Genomic DNA, 19,559 nt, shown 5'->3' with positions numbered 1-19,559 from the left:
TAACCTGTATATTGCCTTCTAAAATTATACAGCCTTTTGGGATGCCTGGATGGCTCAGTTGGTTAAATGACTGCCTTTAGCTCAGGTCATGATCCCAGGGTCCTGGGATCGAGCCCCACATTGGGCTGCGTGCTCCGTGGGGAGCCTGCTTCTCCTTCTCCCTCTGCCTGGTGCTCTCCCTGCTGTGCTCTCTCTCTCTGTGTCAAATAAATAAATAAAATATTTAAAAATAAAATAAAATATAAAATTACATTAAATTAAGAGCCTTTCTTCATATAGTTAGGCCTTTAATCTACACCAGATTGCCTCTTATATGTGGTGTGAGATAGGGATTGGACTTGATTGTTGTTTTCAAATGATTAACTGAGTATTACAGCACCATTTTTTCAGAAAGTTCATTTATTTTAAGCAATCTCTACGTCCAACAGGGGGCCTGAACTCATGACCCCAACATTGAGAGCCCACATGCTTCACTGATTGAGCCAGCAGCGCCCTTCATGGCACCACTTTTTTAAGAGAATATCTTTTCCCTACTGACTTTTAATGCCACTTCTGTTGTATATTATGTTTCTTTCTTGGATGTGTCTGTTTTGAGGCTCCCTAGTCTGTTTCATTGGTTAATTTGTCCCTGGATGGAAACTACATCATCTTAATTACTAGCATTTTATAAGGAGCTTTGATCTTTGGTGTAATGCTTCCTTAACTTTCTTTTTTGTCTTCTAAAAATTATTTTTACCAGTTTTTCATCTTCTAAAAATTTTTTTAAATCAAAATAAATTTTTTTATTGTGTTGTGTTATTCACCATACAATACATCATTAGTTCTTGATGCAGTGTTCCAAGGTTTATTGTTAGTTTTTGCCATTTTGTTTCATGTAAATATTACTGTTGGCTTATCACATTAAAAACAAAACAAAAACTGCGTTTGGAGCTCCTGGCTGACTCAGTTGGTGGAGCACATGATTCTTGATCTTGGGGTCATGAGTTCAAGCCCCACCTTGGGTGAAAAGATTACATCGAAACAAAGCAGGGGTGCCTGGTTGTATGTTCTTCCAGCTGAGCCAGCCAGGTGCCCCTATATCTTGAATTTTTAACATTATCCGTAATTATCATGGATGAAGATTTAAGTCCTTCACATGTCATTTGGCTAAGAGTATAGAATTCTAGGGTATATTTTCTTTCCGTCAGATTTTTAAGCATTTTGTTCCATTGTCTTTTGCTGCCTTGAGCATATACCTGATGATTGATTTCTCTTCCTCTCTTCCCCATCCCAGTCCTAAGTCTTTTGTATTTTCTCCTTTCCCCTCATCTTTCTTATTTTGAAAGCTTCAAGTCTACAGAAAAGTTGTACAGATGGTATGATGAAAACCTCTGTATATTCCTTGTCTAGTTCATCAGTTGTGAATATTTTATCACATTTGCTTTATGTCTTCACAGCATTATAGGCTTTTTTCCTTATGCTGAACAATTTGGGAGTCAATTACAGACACTGTGAGATTTCACTCCTGAATACTCCCAACAGGTGTCTCCTGAGAATAAGGACATTCTCCTGCATAATCTCCACACAGTTCTCACACTCGGAGAATTTAATTTTGATGTAATGCTAGTTATCTAATATATAGTCTATATTCAACTTGACCCAGTTGTCTAAATAATGTCCTTTATAGATGTTTTGGATTTTGCTTTTTAGTTTACACTCCAACCAAGGACTGCACATTGTGTCTGTAAATGCGCTTCTCGTTCCTTATGAGTGAGTTCAAAGCTCCTTCTGGAAGTGGTAGCATTTTTTTTTTTATCCTTGGTGTCCTTAAATTCCATAGCAGTGTGCCTTGAAACAGGTCTTTTCTCATTCATTGTCGGAGGCACAGATTCTTCCAATCTGGGAATGAATGTCCTTCAGTCCTATAGACTTGCTGATATTATTTCTCTCTTGATTTCCTTCCTGCCTTCTTTGTTCTCTTTCGCTGGAACTTTTGCCAGTAAATGTATCGCATGGGTGGATTTTCTAAGATTCATGTATCCTTTAGTTTCCATCATGGCCTCTCTGTTCTCTATCTCCTTGTCTTAGTATTACATTTATTTTCTCTCTCATTTTTAGTTTCTTTTTTTTATTTTATTTTAAGATTTTATTTCTTTATTAGAGAGAGTGAGAGAGAACATGAGAAGGGGAGAAGGTCAGAGGGAGAAGCAGACTCCCCATGGAGCTGGGAGCCCGATGCAGGATTTGATCCTGGGACTCTGGGATCATACCTGAACCAAAGGCAGTCGCCCAACCAGCTGAGCCATCCAGGTGCCCCTCATTTTTAGTTTCTTTCTTTTTCTTTTTTTTTTTTTTTTTTTTAAGATTTTATTTATTTATTTTACAGAGATCACAAGTAGGCGGAGAGGTAGGCAGAGAGAGAGAAGGAAGCAGGCTCTCTGCTGAGCCACCCGGCACCCCAAGAGCTGTTCTTGTTCTTCAGTTGCTAGTTTTTCATTGGTTTCTGGTCTTGTTTTATTATGAATAGAACACTGATTAAGATAGTAGGGGCGCCTGGGTGGCTCAGTGGTTTGGGCTGCTGCCTTTGGCTCGGGTCATGATCTCAGGGTCCTGGGATCGAGCCCCGCATCGGGCTCTCTGCTCCGCAGGAAGCCTGCTTCCCTCTCTCTCTCTCTCTCTGCCTGCCTCTCTGCCTACTTGTGATCTCCATCTTTCAAATAAATAAATAAAATCTTTAAAAAAAAAAAAAAAAAAAAAAAGATAGTACTAGCTTTCTTTTAATGCTTTCTTTAGTTTTGATTTATTACTTCTTTTGAGTTAAACTTTCATTTTGAAGTCTGCTTCATATTGAATATTTTTGCTTTTTTAAAAAAATGTTGGTTTTTATACTGTAGACTCACATTTAAGGGGGAGACAGTCAGAAGCCATTAGGAGACTCTGCTGGCAGTAAGGAATGGGGAGCCAAGTTTTGTTTTGTTTTGTTTTAACTCTTCCTTGGTCATCATCTCCTTACCCTTTGCTTCCTCTATCTGTTAGACTTGGGCTTCTGGAACGCCATGTGTCTCTCATTCACATTTCCTGTGTCCTGTCGTCTGACTGGGCAGTCCACTGTGGTTCTAGGCTCTCGCCACTCAGTTTAAGGACTTTAAACCAGCTCCCTTTGGTCAGCCTGTGCTGGCACCCTGTCTGCTACTGAACCTGACATTCAGGTCCTGAGGCTCTCGGGATATGAAGACACTGGCCTGCTAGCCGTTAGCGTCACATACACAGGCACTAAAGCTTATAGCCCGCTATGCCTTGTTACAGCCTCATTGAGATCTCTCCTTTGTTGCACTCAACTCTTGATTTCTCTATAACTGCCACATTGTCACTTGAGTGGGCTCTTGGGATAAAAAGAAAATTCTTGGACTCTGTCTCACATAATACGTATTTTCAAAGAAATTACCTAATCATATTAGACTTGGGATTGTGCCTTTACTCTGTGGAATTTATCCAAAAGAAGTATACAATTCAAAGAAGAAAGCAAATTTTAATATTTTAAAATACTGCTTACCTGAAGGGTCTTGACTGATATTATATAATTTCTGTTTTTATTTTGAAACATTCAGATTAACAGAAAACTTGCAAGAATGTCCTGTTCCTTTTACTTAGGATCCCAGTTGTTAACAATTTGCTGTATTTGCTTTATCACCCCCCGTATGTACGTTTACATGCGCCTTTTTTTTCTTGAACCAATTGAGAGTAAGCGTAGATGTTATGCCCCTTTACCTCTCCCTTTTGATATGTATTTCATAAGAACAGGGATCTTCTGTACATAGTCACAGAACAAATCAAACTAATTAAATGTGCATTTGACATCTAAATTATTATTTTATGGCACTTTTGTCCCAGTTCAGGATCCAACCCTGAATCATACCTTATATTCACTCCTCTTATCTCTTTAGTCGCCTTCAATCTGGAACAGAGTGTTAATTTTTCTATTTCAAGACCATAGCATTTTTGAAGAGTCCAGGGAGCTATTTTATAGACTATCTGAGTTGATATTATGATGTTTAATTTTATGGTACGTTTCTTTGTTTTTTTCTTGTAGCTCTTAGGAGAGTACGAGTCCCTGGGAAAAGAACACGAACGAGTAAAGGTAATGGTTGGTGATTCATGTTCTGAGTTTGATGGGGGGGCAGAAGCGCCGGGTTGGAAATGGATAGAGCAGACCCTTTATCTCCCTCTGTTCTCCCCACCCTCCGCCCCCCTCTAGCTGCTTCAGGTAGACCACTGACTTCATCTTCTCTGTCACTGTCCTTATTCTCAACTATTTGCCCACTTCAGTCATAAAGGTTTGGATGTGTTAACAAATACTGAATGGCTGTCGCGTTTGAGACGAGATGGAATTTTTAGAAGTGTGTAAGGTATAATATAGATGTAAATAATTATTTCATAATATTTAAATATTAAGTTTTTTAAAGCATTCACTTTTTATGGGGTTGTTTGAATTTATCAATGATGTTTGGTTTCTTAATGAAAGCTTTGAGAATGAGATATTTGAATTCCGTGAAATCCCACAGTGATACTGTAAGTGGGACCCCAAGCATTTCTGTTGCATGGACTACAGGAGAGCGGCCATTCCAGGTTAGAGGAAGACAGGGAGGCGTTCTGGGGGCTCAGGAGCCAGTCAGGACATCTGAAATCTCACCAGCACAGCTCTCTGTTTTGCCGTTTACTGAGGTTTTTAGGCAAGTTGTGGCTAAAACGTGTCCATTTTAACCTTGGATTGCTTGTAATCAAGCAGAGCATGATAAGCTGTACCTATTACTACATGGGCTATACGTACGGCTGTTGGTGTAAGCCAGTGTTTTGTTCTCTCAGTGTCTCCTTTGAATTACATGAACTGGCTCATGGTTGATGCTCCCTTTTTGCTGAGTATCCGCATGATTTTCTTTATAGCTCTCTGGCGTAGCCTTAGATTGGTTTTGTATTATGTATTTTAAAATAAAAACAATCTATCCTATTTCAGTTACTGAATTTTTCCTTTATCTTCATAGGATACATTAAATACAACTGAGAACAAATTGCTGGATGCACACACTCAGATTTCTGATTTGAAAAGGTAAAATGTATTGTCTCACTAATAAGTTAATTATGCCTCTGTTCTTTTAACATCTGACTATGAGTCTGTACTGAAAGCAGTGAAAGAAAGTTTTTCTTGAGGGTTTTTAGGCATTTTGAGATCTGTTTTTTGTTTTGTTTTGTTTTGTTTTTTTATAAATTTTTTTTTAAATTGAGATCTGGTTTTATCCTAATCTTCCCCTGACCTGGAAATACATTTGATTTTAGCCAAAGGAGATTTTTAAACTGTTAGAGTATATTGGTGGTTGGGCTTGAGGAGTGTATGTTTCCTGAACTATTATGTGTTTTGTCAGCATAGCAAAATCTAAATGATGCTAAACCTTTGGAAATCTGTCAAAAAAAAAGAAAAAGAAAAAGAAAAAGAACAAAAAGAATTTTAATAAGCAGTCTAGTTCACTAAATATTATTTGTGCTCCCAAAAGAAAACCACATTCACCCCAACTTTATGAACATCCACTTTTTTTTTTTTTTTCTGAGCATCTACTTTCTTAAAAACCTGGTGTGGGGACAATATTCATGATCTGATTTGCCTAATTAGATAGAAACAGAGTCATAAATCGTCCCTATGCAAATGATTAGATATTTCTAATTGGCTTTGGAGCAGGTTTTTGTATTTGTATTTGGAGATGTGGCCCTTACTTGGAGATTTTACTGCTCTCCTTGGGACTTCCCACATGGGAGAATGTGAATGCTGTCTGGCCCTCTCATCTGCCCAGGTCTTTTCTGCGATGCATTCAGTTCTGCCAATAGCTTCCTTATCTCAGATTGCCGTAAAGCGTCAGCCCGTTAGAGCTGTGCTTTCTCAAACCTTCCTTGCATCAGGGTAGGCAAGATTTCGAGCTTAAAAGATGAGACAAAGACATGCAAAGTTTAAAAGAACAGAAAGAATGCCAAGATAACCTCAAAACAATTAACTGGCCCGAGTCCTGACACTAACAGAAGTTAGTGAACTTGAAAATAGGCTTTTATTCTGAACATGGCACAGATGAGGTGAATTGCTTGTAGACAGAGAATTTGAGGGATTGTTTAGCCTCTGTATCTTTTAAAAACTAGGAAGTTCTTACTGGCTTTTTTATTGGATGTTAAACCTGCTTCCTTTTTCGTGAAAACATTATCTATCTATATTTTGTATGCGTGAATATATATGTTTAGAATTAAACATGTTAGAATTGCACTTTATTTGAGTACTTGAATTTATTTTATTTTTTAATTTAATTTATACCATGAGTTTTGATCTGTAGTCAGATTATAAATCTTTTTAACTTGTCTGTATAAAGTCCATTTGTGTTTCCATGTATAGTTTAATGTATTTGCCTTTCAGTGTATGTTCCAGTTTTGCTCAGCTTTTTTAAGCTTATTGGTGACATTTTACTATGAAAACAGGCTTTAAGACCAGCAGTTCTTCTGTCACCATTTTTCTAGAAGTGTCTGTTAAATAAGTAATTTGTAGTTGAGCTATATTTTAAATGTGTACTTAATTTATCTTATTACTTTTGAATTAGAACAATTTCAAAACTTGAAGCTCAGGTCAAGCAAGTAGAGCATGAAAATATGTTAAGTCTTCGCCATAATTCGAAAACTCCCATGAGAGCCTCACGTGCCAAGTAAGTTATTTTGCTTAATCTCTGTAAAGCTAGAAATAGGTACACCCTCTTATTGAACCGAGAAGCTCATCTGTCTAAGTCATAAGGAAGTCAGAGTTCAATGTCATTATAGAACTTAGATGTGTAAAAACATCTAGTTACGGGGCACCTGGCTGGCTCAGTCAGTAGAGCATACGACTCGGGGTGGTGAGTTGGAGCTCCACATTGGACGCAGAGCTTGCTTAAAAAAACAAAAAAGTAAAACCATCTAATTATTAGATATTATAAAACCTCTCATGTAGAGGCATGTGCCAAATGGAGAAAATAGAATCAGATTAGGTATAAAGAGACCTGGAATGTTTTGTTGACTCTTCCCAGCTGTGTGACCTTCAGCAAATCTCTTAGGTTTTTTTGGAGCTTGACTTCATTATCTCTGAAAACAAGGACATTGAGCTAGAACATCTCAAAAGGTCTTTTAACCCTAAAATTCCAGAAATTTTATTCCTATGTTAATGGGCAGACCTATGAAAATACATCTTCCTTAGGTTCTATGGATTTTTCTATTTAGTTTTTTTTAGTTATTCAAAATTAGCTTTGCTATAATCTCAGAGCATTATCTTCATGATACATTTACAGAGTAGTTTTTTTCATATGAGATTGGTTTTTCTTATCATTTTGTAAAGAATATTAAATGAGTAGATCATAAGGTCGTGATATTGATGTGTATGAGAAAGATTGTTAAATTGTAAATTTTAACCTTTCTAAGTCATTGTCAAATGAGAAACTTTCTCTAGATCTTTGTTCATTGACCTTAAGTTAGAACATAGTGAATTATTTAAAGAAAATATTTTATAAGTTATTGAAATCGAACATTTGAGAGAGAACAAGAGTGGAATGAGAATTGGGGTCAAGGGAAGTCTTTCTGCGGAGGTGACCTTGTAAGCAGGGCGGTGAGGCCTGTGCTGAGTCGTTGGTGTGGGAGGCATGAGGGAGGGGCATGTTCACTCAGAGAAATGAGCTTTGCTACGTCTTGAGGTAGGAAAGAGCTTAACATGTTTAAAGAACCTGGATGAAGCTTGTGTGGCCTGAATATTGCTAGCAAGGGCTGGAGGAGGTGAAATCAGACTGTCACATGTCGCTTTCTAAGCCCTGGTCAAGAGTTTGGATTTTACTCTAAGTCTGTTGGGAGGACTTTGAGAGGTTTTATGTGGTAAAATTAGGTCATCTGATTTTTTTCCTCTTTTCTTTTCCATTTTCTTCTTTTCTTTTCTTTTCTCTCCTTCTCTCTTTCTCTTTCTTTTTTGAGAGAGCGAGCATGCCCAGGAAGGGGGGGGTGGAAGGGACAGAGGGAGAGGGAGAGAGAGAGAGAGAATCTTACGCAGGATCCATGCTCAGTGTGGAGCCCATTGCGGGACACAGTCTCATGACCTGAACCAAAATCGAGTTGGACGCTTAACTGACTGAGCCATCCAAGTGCCCCTGATTTCTTTGTTTTTGTTTGTTTGTTTGTTTTTTAATAAAGATTTTATTTATTTTGCAGAGAGACACATAGTGAGAGAGGGAACACAAGCAGGGGGAGTGGGAGAGGGAGAAGGAGGCTTCCTGCGGAGTAGGGAGCCCGATGCGGGGCTTGATCCCAGGACCCCAGAATCATGACCTGAGCTGCAGGCCGCTGCCTTACGAGTGAACCACGCAGGTGCCCCCTGGTTTCCGTTTTTTTAACGCACCTGCCACGAGGAGAAGATGGAGAGGAAAAGTAGACGCGGACACACGGATTAGGCAATTGTGGTGTTAGGAGAGATGCTGCTCACTGGGTGGTGGCCATAGAGATGGACAGAAGAGAAGGGTCTGAGAGACATACTGGAGGTAAAATCCACAGAACATGAGATGGCAAGGGGCGCCTGGGTGGCTCCGTTGCTAAGCATCTGCTTTCGGCTCAGGTCATGACCCTAATGTCCTGCGATTGAGCCCCGCATCAGGCTCCCTGCTCAGTGGGGAGCCTGCTTCTCCCTCTCCCACTCCCCCTGCTGTGTTCCCTTACTCGCTGTCTCACTCTGTCAAGTAAATAAATAAAATATTTTTTTTAAAAAAAGAATGAGGAGACAAGAAAGGGAGGTGTCTGATAACACCTTGGTTTCTGTCTGGAGCAACTCAGGGTGCCACGGACTGCACTAGGGAAGAAATGGGAAGAGCAGACCATGGGGTCAGGATCAGAATTTCCATTTCAAATATTTTAGTTTGAGATTCATACGAATTCCAAGTGGGAATCCAGCAGGTGATTATAAATGTGCATTTGGAACTCTATAGAAATAAAGTCTTAGGCTAGAGTTACAAATTTTAGAATTCGCATTCTGTAGTGCTTGATCCTGGGGTAGATGATGGGCGTGTGGTGGGGGTTTGGTATAGGATGAAGCTCTGAGAAGCCCGATGTCTCGATGCTGGGGCCAGAGGAGTTGGCCCGAGAACCTGAGCACTGTCAGGGAGTTAGGGGGAACTCTGAAGTGGCCAGCGGTGTGGACGCCGCTTAGAGAGCATGTGAGGGGACTAGTGACCCTTAGGTGCGCCAGCCAGGCCTTGATGGCCTGGCGGGTGGTTGTGTGGAGGGACAGATGTGAACATCTGCTGGGCATGTTGTGCAGAGCGAGTGAAAGCAACCTGTATGTCTGACAGCTGGAACATTCATATACTGTGATATGCTTACGCAGGGGCTCTGCAGTGTGACGATGTGTACATTAGGTCAGTGACTGGCAAGCACAGCCCTCGCCCAAGTCCAGTTTGCTGCCCATGCTGGTAGGAATCATGAGCAAAGAGTGGCTTTTACATTGTTAAATGTTTGGGAAGAAATCCAAAGAATAGTATTTCATACTTGTGAAAATGATATGAAATTCCAATTTCAGCATCCATAAATAAAGCTCATTCATTTACCTATTGTCTGGCTGCTTTACACGACAGTGGTAAATCTGAGTACTTGCAACAGAGACCATCTGGCCCATAAAACCTATTTATTAAAATGAAACAAAACAAAAACCTATTTATTCTCTGAGTCTTCATAGGAAAAAATTTGCCAGCCACTTAAGTTGATTGCTAACATGGTTTAATCTTTTTTTTTTTTTTTTTTTTTAAAGATTTATTTACTTATTGGAGAGAGAAGGGGAGAGAGCCCAAGTAGGAGGGGCAGAGGGAGGGAGAATCTCAGGCTGACTCCACGCTGAGTGTGGAGCCTGGTGCGGGGCTTGATCTCACAACCTTGAGATCACAACCTGAGCTGCAGCCAAGAGTTGGATGCTTAACTGACTGACTGCACCTCCCAGACACACCTAACATTGATTTAATTCTGAGAACATAATTTGGAACAACAAAAAACCAGTTGCAGAAGAAGTAGGGTACTATTTATATTGATTTGGCATTTACAACGTATCTTACAGGTTCATACAGAAGTAGTAAAAATATGATGTGTGTGGAATGTTGAATATGAATTTAGTGGAAGTGGTAGCCGAGCACTTACACTAAGGTTATGACATTGGAGGAACAATACTGGTGAGGTCCACAGGGGACTTGGGTCGTGTCTGTAGTGTTCCACGGTTCACACACATAGAGCAAACAGGGTTCGTAAGCAGATGGTTGTGCTGCAGGAGTATAATCTGTATGTCTGTGCACGCTTGAAATATTTTATATTTTAAGTGAACAGGAACCAATAAGAGATTAATATCTAGGATGTAAAGAACTATAAATCAATAAGAAAAATTCTCAGTGGAAAAATGATAAAAGAGTATGAACAGATGATTCACAGGAAAAAAAAAAACCTCTAAATGGCTGATAAAATTGAAAAGATGTTCATTTTGCTAGTAATCAGAAAAATGCAAATTAATAAATAAGTAGCATGGGCTACCCCTCACACCATCAGACAGGCCAGGCCAGACTCCAGGGCTAATCATTGCAAATTTTGCAAAGATGTGAAGGAACAGGAACTCTGCTGCTGCTGCTGGTTAGACTGAAAATCGATAAGCTCGTCTGGAGTGTGATTTGACAATATCCAGTAAGACTGAAGATGTGTGCACCCCAGGTTCCACAGTTCTGGTTTTGGATATTTACCTCAGGAATTCCTACATGTGTTAATCACAGCATTGTGGAAAGATGATGCATCAGAAACTAAAATAACCACCGACAGGAGGAGGGATCTGTAAGGTGTGGTGTATTTGTACTGTGGGTAAATAGTTCAAATCACACCCGTCTGTGTTAACATGGAGAAATCTGAAGTGTGTAGAGTAGAAACAGCAGCATCACAAGGACGTGTGCATTATGTGGACATTATTTTAAAAATATGTGGACATAATTTAAAAAATGACCTTTCATGCAGAATCTTCTGTCTTAATGTTGAAAACAAATATGTAAAGCATTTGTTAAAACTAAGTACAGGCGAGTGCTTACAGTACTTTGTAATTTTCTAAGGACGTTTAGAATGTTTCTTAATTTAAAAATCGAGGGAAAGGGGTGCCTGGATGGCTCAGTGGGTTAAAGCCTCTGCCTTCGGCTCAGGTCGTGATCTCAGGGTCCTGGGATTGAGCCCCGCATCGGGATCTCTGCTCAGCAGGGAACCTGCTTCCCCCCTCTCTCTCTCTGCCTGTCTCTGCCTCCTTGTGATCTCTGTCAAATAAATAAATCTTAAAAAAAAAAATCGAGGGAAAAAGGGAGTGACTGGGAGTTTAAATAAAAATGAGGAGGGAAGTTATAAGAGGTTTGGCTGTGGCAGGGAGCAGAGAGAGGAAGATACCTCTTGTCTCCTGGTTTCTTTTTTCCCTCCGAAGTGTGATGCGAGGCTATCAAGTAACTGGCAGGGCAGGGTGAGAGGTCGGAGGAGAGTGGAGAAGGTGTGAGGGAGAATCCTGGTGGGAGAATTGGAGCGCGCTGATTACGGAAAGGTATGTTGTCAGCCGTGTTGGGTGTCCATGAGATGGTAATAACCACTTTCTGGTGCTAGCCCAGGCCGTGCGGTTGTGTGGCTTGCTTTCCAGCAAAGCCTAAATGGAGGACTGTAGACACTCAGGAGTGAGACCACCGTGTTCCTCCAGGCTTAGGTCTCTGCTGCCAGTCAGGAGTGATGGAAGGTGAGTGCAGAAAGGGGGTCAAAGCAGTGAGTAACCGTGCGCCCCGGAGTAGGTAGAGGGGAACTGGCGAAGCCAGGGGAGGGGTTGATCAGTCGAAAATGGTGAGGCCAGGGATCATAGGCCTTGGGGTCACAGAGCCTTGGTGATGCTTGAGCACCTTAGCCGAAAGAACCTTCAGAGTTGGGATTTTTTAAAAAAGATTTATTTATTTATTTATTTGACAGAGATCACAAGTAGGCAGAGAGGAAGGGAAGCAGGCTCCCCGCTGAGCAGAGAGGACCCTGGGATCATGACTTGAGCTGAAAGCAGAGGCTTTAACCCACTGAGCCCCGCAGGCGCTCCCAGAGTTGGGATTTCTCAAGGGAATGTGTTCTCTAGTGATAAAGAAGTCCAGTGAATGTTCTCCAGTGAGCGGAGGGGGACGAGTAAGCAGGAGTCTGAGTCTAGGCATTGCAGAGAGGTTCAGGCAGCTCCTCCTATGGACAGTGAAGCAGGAGGGCAGGAGCAGCTGTGGAGAAGGTGAGAGCAGTTCGGAAGTCTAGCTCAGGGCCGGTTAATGCACGATGGGTGAGCCTCCATTGGGTTAGGGTTTCCATAGGAGGGGAGGCCTGGCCCCCAGCTGCACGACTCAATACAGTGCTGGTCACCTTGTGTGGCTTGTTACATTTAAGGTCCTTAAGATGAAATAATATTTAAAGGTTGGTTCTTCTCACGAGCCACGGGCTGCATGTGACTAGTGGCGGCTGTGCTGGGCTGTGCAGGTAGAGGAGGCTTCTGTTTTCCCAGGAAATTCTCCCGGGCAGTGCTGGTCTGGGAGGAGCGAGGAGGGCCCTCTCGCTCCACCTCCTGGGCCTGAGCTGAGGGTTGGGTGTGAAGCATAGAAAGTGTGGTAGGAAGTTGGTTGGTGTTCAGATCTGTGTGGACAGATGCAGAAATATTCCAAAGGAACAGAAACCTAAAATAAGACTTCGGTTGGCTCTGAAAACCATAAAATAAGAATTCGTGTATCTAAAATAAGGGGGCTTCTTGCAGTTTTGGAATTACTGTACAGATGTGTACGTACCATTTTAGAGCAGGGTACTCTGTGTCTGTGTTCAGCATGAACTGAAACACGAGCCCATCATGCCTCAGCTCGTTTCTCCCTGTCCTAGCACACTGGCCACCTCCGACGTCAGCAGGCGCAAGTGGCTGATCCCAGGGGCGGAGTACTCCATCTTTACCGGCCAGCCTTTGGACGCCCCGGATAACAGGATGGATGACCAGCTGGTGGAAACCTGTGCTCCTGGGTAGGTAGCTTTGTCAGAGGTCAGATTGAGGCTCGGTTACAGTTTCATAGATCTCAGTCGCCTTTAAATGTCCGGGAAGGTCTAAAAGAGCCTTCTCTTCGTGGCTTCAGTGTCTTACTTTTGAGGACCAGATTTTTATTTTACTTTGAAAAGCTAATGGGTTTCAGATGCTTTCTGATCAAAGGGCGGGCAGAAGGTCCCCCACTGTGCCCCTGACAGGACAGTGTGCTGTGCACAGTCTCTCAGTTAGGCTAAGGTGTTCACCCTCTCACCTTTTGGACAGCCCATGCAACCAGATTACTCCAGGGCTCCACGAAAGTACCATACTTCTGTATGTGCTGGGGTGTGAAGAGGATTGGGAAGCACTGGTCTGTTACAGGTTCAGTTTCAGTGTATTTGTGTTGTAAAGCAGACATACTCTTTGTGGAGTGTAATTGTTAGCTCTCATGTCATTCCCCTAACAGGGCCAGGGACCTCTGTCTTAGCTCAGCCTGCTCTATGAAATCACCATAGACCCAGCAGCTTCAACAGGAAACACTTTTTCCTGCTGTTCTGGAGGCTGAGTCTGAGATTGGGGTGTCAGCGCAGTTGGGTTCATGGTGAGGGCCCTCTTTCAGGTTATTGGGTCTTGGTCTTTCCTCGCTGAATGTGTGCAGACATCTTTTTAGAAGGGCATTCATCCCAGCAAAGGACCCCCTGCTCTCATGATCTCATCCAAATCTAATCACCTCCCCAAGGCCTCATCTCCTAACACCATCCACTGAGGATTGGGGCTTCAACATACGAGTGTTTTGGGGCACAAATACTCCGTTCATAGCATGGTGTCTTACAATTATTATTTAAGGTACCATTCTCCTCCGGAAAAGGATTCTTCATCTGGAAGTTCACCAAGAAGCTTATCGATAACAAAACAAAGAGAGACTTCAGATACACCAGTCATGAAAGCTTTAAAAGAACTTGAGGAAGGAAAAATATTTAAAAATTGGGGCACACAGACAGAGAAAGAGGACACCTCGAATAGTAAGCATTTTTTCCTTGTTCTACATCAGTTTGTCATTGGAAAGTTATAATAGACATTTAGTATTCATAAAGTGAGGTGTAGTGTTTTTTACTCTCCCTTCTTGGTTACCGAGCATCTCTCAGGAAGACAAGAAGTGTGTTTTGTTTTTTTTTTTTTTAAGAATTTGTTTACTGGGGCGCCTGGGTGGCTCAGTGGGTTAAGCCACTGCCTTCGGCTCAGGTCATGATCTCAGGTCCTGGGATCAAGCCCCACATCGGGCTCTCTGCTCTGCGGGGAGCCTGCTTCCTCCTCTCTGCCTGCCTCTCTTCCTACTTGTGACCTCTGTCTGTCAATAAATAAAATCTTAAAAAAAAAAAAAGAATTTGTTTACTTATCTGACAGAGCGAGAGAGTACAAGCAGGGGGAACAGTAGAGGCAGAGGGAGAAGCAGGCTCTGTGCTGAGTAAGGAGCCCTATTGTGTGACTCAGTCCCAGGATCCTGGAATCATGACCAGAGCTGAAGGCAGACACTTACTTAACCATATGAGCCCACCAGGTGCCTCCCCCACCTTTTCTAAGATAATTTTATTTTTTATTTTTAAGTAATCTCTACATCCGATGTGGGGCTCAAAAAATCACAACCCCAAGATCAAGAGTCACATGTTTTTCCAACTGAGCCCACCAAGCACCCCAGGAAGTACCTTGCTCAACAGCTCACCAGTGCTTACATCTCTTTGTACTCACTCCAGTGCTTGCTTGATCGGGTCTGCTGATTCCATTGTCCAGTCTTGGGCATTGCATCTCCGAAGAAGTATCTGCTAGTAAATAAATCAGTAACTTCCTAAAAGTAATCTCTCTTGAAAAATCGCCGTGAATGGCAATTGTAAACAGGGAGCCAGAATGAATTCATTATAAACCCCCACATTTGTTCTTCATCAAGCATTTTTTAATCCTTACAATGTGTATTTGCAAATAATCATTCTAACCTGGATAGTGAGAATGGCTTGCTTGGCGTAATCATTTCTTAATAAAGGCAGCGAACTGGCCCAGGTTTGTTTTGTTTGTTGACTTTTTAACAATTTGTCTGTTACAGAGTTAGCAAATCCTCGGCAAACGGAGACGTCAGTCAGTGCAGGTCGGTCCCCAGAGAAATGTGCCCAACAGAGACAGAAGAGATTTAACTCGGCTTCACAGAGATCGTCGTCTTTACCACCTTCAACTCGTAAATCAAGTACCCCAAGTAAGAGTTAGATGTAATATGTCTCCTGGGCTCAAAAGATTGGCATCCGAGCTGTGCACACACGTCTGATGTTCTTTTTCCCTCCTGTTCTCTAGCACCTACTAGAATATTCTGAGAACAGGGTCACTAAAAAGGGTCTTGCTCAGTAATACCATCTGACTGTATAGACACTGTGACGATAGGTGAAGAAATTGTCACGGCATACTGTTTTGTGTTTGTCCAGCAGATTCCTTTTTGCAACTTAAGCCATTTCACAGTTTCTGAGAGCGTTGACAACTATCTAATTAAACATTAGTTCAAACAAATTAATTTAAACTAATTTAACCTGGAAAAGATGCTTCTTTGCATAAATAGTTTCGTCTGGTTTCTTTCGTCAGTTATAGTTACGGTTCTAAAGGTTAGGCATTGGATTTCTGTTTTCTTGATTTTCATATTCAGAACAGCTAAAGATATTTCTGTGTCGTCCCCCCCCACCCGTGTGATGGAGCGAGCGTGTGTGTCCCCATGTGATGGGAGCGGGAGCCAGCGTTTGTGTGTATCTGTGTGACTGGAGTGCACACCAGCGATTGTGTGTCCCCGTGTGACGGGAATGTGAACTGGGCACTGGTGTTTCCATCTTATTTCCAGTCGACTTCTAAAATCCTGAAAAACCAGTTTTGAGTCTGAGTGCTGACCCTGCAGTCGGATACACTAAAATGTTGACAGTGGTTCCCTCTAGGTGTTAGGATTATGAATTATTTTTAATTTTGTATGCTCTTACTTTCAGAAAGTTTTATAATAAAATTGTATTCCATTAAAGTTAGAAAAGAGTACTGAGAAAGGAAGTATGCTCTACCAATATATGTATTGTATAGAAGGAAAAGTGAACTTCCTCTTCATTTTCTTCTGTAGCAAAAAGAGAGATTATGTTAACGCCAGTGACTGTGGCTTATAGTCCAAAGCGATCCCCAAAAGAAAATCTGTCCCCAGGATTTAGTCATCTACTGAGCAAAAATGAAAGCAGTCCAACTCGGTAAGTTCTCTAAAATAGTAGAATAAAATATTACTGATTTTTTTTTTTAAGTGTCAGCTTATGCCTATAGCTATCACTAATTTTTCAGTTGCCAGTGGGAACCCTGTGGATTTAACTCATTTAAATGAATGTCATATTAAAAGTAAAAAAGTACTATAATCCGTGAAAACAGTTTTTAACTATGGAAACTGGCTACTACTGAGTTTAAGTACTGCGTCAGAGTCCCTTCCAGCTTTTGGGTATAGAATGACAATTCTTTGTTTTCCTGAAAAGGTTTATGATACAGGGCAATTTTTGAACCATTTGTATAAGAGAGCAGGCTGTCCTGGGATGGCCCTGGCATACGCGTAAGTTTCCCTGGGTGCTTGGGACAGTTGTCCTCTTTCTGAAGCAGCGTGGCCACAGGGCGTGCTCCTGTGGGGGGCCGTGAATCCCTACGCTGTAAGAGCTGCCACCTGGCTCGATCAGGCTCTTGGGAAATTCCTTAAGCACAGTGAACCTCAGTTTCCTCTTCTGTAAAACAGGAATAATAATACTTGGCCCGCATATATTAGAACTTGTTATAAAGATTGGAGGAGCTAATGTATGGGTAAATGCTTTAAGTCTCTAATACATGAATATAATTTTGTGTTAGAAAATATAAATTAAGCTTCGGTTTTAGAAAATTACATGACCAGCTTTCTTTTTAAAAAATACATGAATATGTGAGTTAACCGGACACCAGCTCAGCTTTCTAGTGGAGATAGGGAAAATCAATTAACATTTTTTCTCACAAGTAACTTGCTTCATTCAATAGATTTGATATACTTTTGGATGATTTAGATACTGTTCCTGTGTCTGCTTTACAACGTACCAATCCAAGAAAACAACTCCAGTTTCTTCCTCTAGATGACTTGGAAGGTATCTTTTCCTAAAAAATTACTAGTTATGGTTTTAGTCATTCATTTTGTGAATTTCTGGTATCTTTTCAAGGTCCTAAATAGTGTAATATCCTGCACTTAAAAAATTTTTCTGCCCAAGAGCCTCTTAAGAACATGCATTGGTGCGGCTCATATAATGTGTCAGGGCCATTATCCTGATAGAAAAGTTGGGAAACTGAGGTACAGACATTGTTAATGCTTGCTTACTAGAGCCATACTGTTCCATTTCTCTTTTACGTTCTGGCATTTCTGTGCAACTTGGGTGGCGGGTTATTATTTTTTTTTCTTTTTTCTCATTTATCTTTGAAGTTTGGAATAAAGTACTAGATAATGCATATCAGTCACTTGGGCAGACCCGGTAAGATGCTGGCTCTGCACTGTTGGTTCGGGTTTGTTTCCGCTAAATGTGAGCTTAGCGCTTAACTTTTTTTTTTTTTTTAAGTTTTCTTAAAGTTCTTTTGAGCTCACAGAAAGTTTATATACCTTCTCTTAGGGTACAGATTGTCCAACTGAGAGCAAAACTTTTAGAATTCTGTGGAGGAAAAGCACTCACTAAATGTGGTTATTGTGTTTCTTTTTGTTACTTTTTTTGGTATGTGGCAGCCTTTAGATAACGTATATAGTTATGTATATGATCGATCAGGAAGATGGATATGAAATAAAAGAAAATCCTTTTCTCTCTGACAGAAAAAAAATACTCAGAAGCAGCCACCGACATCCATGCTAATCACAGCCCTTCTCCCGAACTGTTGCCAAATGAAGTGAAGAAAGTGTCTGTGAGATCAGCCTGGGAGAAGAATAAATCAGTTAGCTATGAACAGTGTAAGCCCGCGTCAGTAGCACCACATGGTAATGATTTTGAATATACAGCAAAAATTAGGACCCTAGCTGAAACGGAACGGTTTTTTGATGAACTTACAAAAGAAAAAGACCAGGTAAAAACAAACAAAAACTTAAAAAAAAAAAAAACAAAAAAACCTTTTTCTGAACTTAATGCCTATGTCTGAGGAATAGTCAGAAGGGAGTTACGGAGTCAGACCGTGCCAGAAGCTTCTGTGGCTTGCACAGCAAAGCCGCGCTGGGAGCCAATTTGAGCTGAGCTGCCCTTGCTGACTGGGGCAGGGGGAGTGGCGGTGCAGGCCAGGCGGACAAGGAAGTACTAGGCAGAAGCCTGTCCTTTCCATTCTGTTACAGACGTCCCTGCCACTCATCAGAATTCTTCTGTTTTTATTTAAATTTTGTTTGTGTGTCAACAGATTGAGGCGGCACTAAGTCGAATGCCTTCTACGGGAGGACGAATCACTTTGCAGACAAGATTAAACCAGGTGAACCGTCTTAGCTTGAGTCTTAGCTTGAATCTGCGTCGGCTGCGTGGTGCGGGCTGGTGCGGCTGGTGCTCGTTTAGCCGAGAGAGGACGTGTTAGGCGTCCTGAAGCAACTGGGCCAGACTTATAGCCTTTTAGGAAGTGTTTGGTGATTATAGTATATTTTAGAACTGCACTGTGGCTTTCTGGAGTAAAAAGTGATTTTTCCTTTATACTTAATGAAAAAGATCTTCCTGCCACTATGCACTATGGCTTTGAACAGATCTTACATTAAGCGTCTCCCCTCAGCTCGGGTCATGATCCCGGGGGTCTTGGGATCCAGCACCCCGTGTCGGGCTCCCTGCTCAGCGGGGAGTCTGCTTCCCCCCAGCTCTTGCTTGGGCTTGGGTGTACTCGCTCTCTCAAATAAATAAAATCGTCAAAAAAAAAAGAGAGAGAGATGTGATTCCATTATTGAGCAGGAGATGGTGCAGGCGAAGCAGCTCATGTGCATTTGTTTTAGCTGCTTTCCAGAGAGAAAAATGCGTGAAGCCATGGGACGTTGAAAATCTCTTTTTGTAACATTTTAAGCATAACAACAAGGATATGTCTCTTACATAACTGCATGTTTTGGCTTTTCAGTGCTTTAACTTCAGGAAAAAGTCATTTTCAGATTGATCTGTGATACCAGAAGGGAAAAAAAGCAAAGAAAACAGCGGAGGTCTTTCCTTGGGCCTATATGCCTAACTTCTCCTTAAGACTTTAAGTCTGTTACAGTTTTTGTTGGTCCCAAAGTCTTTAGTCAATAATTTATAAGACTCAACACATGAAACTCTTCTTCCTTATTGGGAAGGCAGAAGGAAAACTTGTAGATACTCTTGATTCTAAACTTATCTGAAACATTTGTTTAATATATATATTTTTAAATGTATTTATTTGACAGAGAGAGGCAGGCAGAGAGAGAGAGGAGGAAGCAGGCTCCCCACTGAGCAGAGAGCCGGATGGA

At 41.4% G+C, this 19,559-nt stretch overlaps 2 protein-coding genes across 25 annotated transcripts in view; one reads left to right on the top strand and one right to left on the bottom strand.

The window, feature by feature from the left end:
- LRRC43 (leucine rich repeat containing 43) overlaps nucleotides 1-19,559 on the bottom strand; it is a 298,822-nt gene that overhangs the window by 55,763 nt on the left and 223,500 nt on the right. The window lies entirely within an intron of this gene.
- The window catches only part of MPHOSPH9 (M-phase phosphoprotein 9), a 65,962-nt gene that overhangs the window by 39,913 nt on the left and 6,490 nt on the right, over nucleotides 1-19,559 (top strand). For 10 of the 24 annotated variants that reach the window (XM_082698375.1, XM_082698374.1, XM_082698366.1 and 7 more), the window contains 10 exons: nucleotides 4,070-4,117; nucleotides 5,019-5,083; nucleotides 6,606-6,707; nucleotides 12,943-13,077; nucleotides 13,922-14,097; nucleotides 15,171-15,317; nucleotides 16,209-16,329; nucleotides 17,126-17,229; nucleotides 17,937-18,184; nucleotides 18,506-18,574. In XM_082698375.1, coding sequence (XP_082554501.1) covers nucleotides 4,070-4,117; nucleotides 5,019-5,083; nucleotides 6,606-6,707; nucleotides 12,943-13,077; nucleotides 13,922-14,097; nucleotides 15,171-15,317; nucleotides 16,209-16,329; nucleotides 17,126-17,229; nucleotides 17,937-18,184; nucleotides 18,506-18,574 — 1,215 coding nt within the window. Of the gene's footprint in view, nucleotides 1-4,069; nucleotides 4,118-5,018; nucleotides 5,084-6,605; nucleotides 6,708-12,942; nucleotides 13,078-13,921; nucleotides 14,098-15,170; nucleotides 15,318-16,208; nucleotides 16,330-17,125; nucleotides 17,230-17,936; nucleotides 18,185-18,505; nucleotides 18,575-19,559 lie in introns of those variants that run through there. The other 14 variants (XR_014302572.1, XR_014302573.1, XR_014302574.1 and 11 more) reach the window with 3 other exon arrangements.

Source organism: Mustela nivalis (genome assembly GCF_964662115.1).
Source record: "Mustela nivalis genome assembly, chromosome: 14".
NCBI classification, from domain to species: Eukaryota; Metazoa; Chordata; class Mammalia; order Carnivora; family Mustelidae; genus Mustela; species Mustela nivalis.
This window is presented reverse-complemented; position numbering and strand designations above follow the sequence as displayed.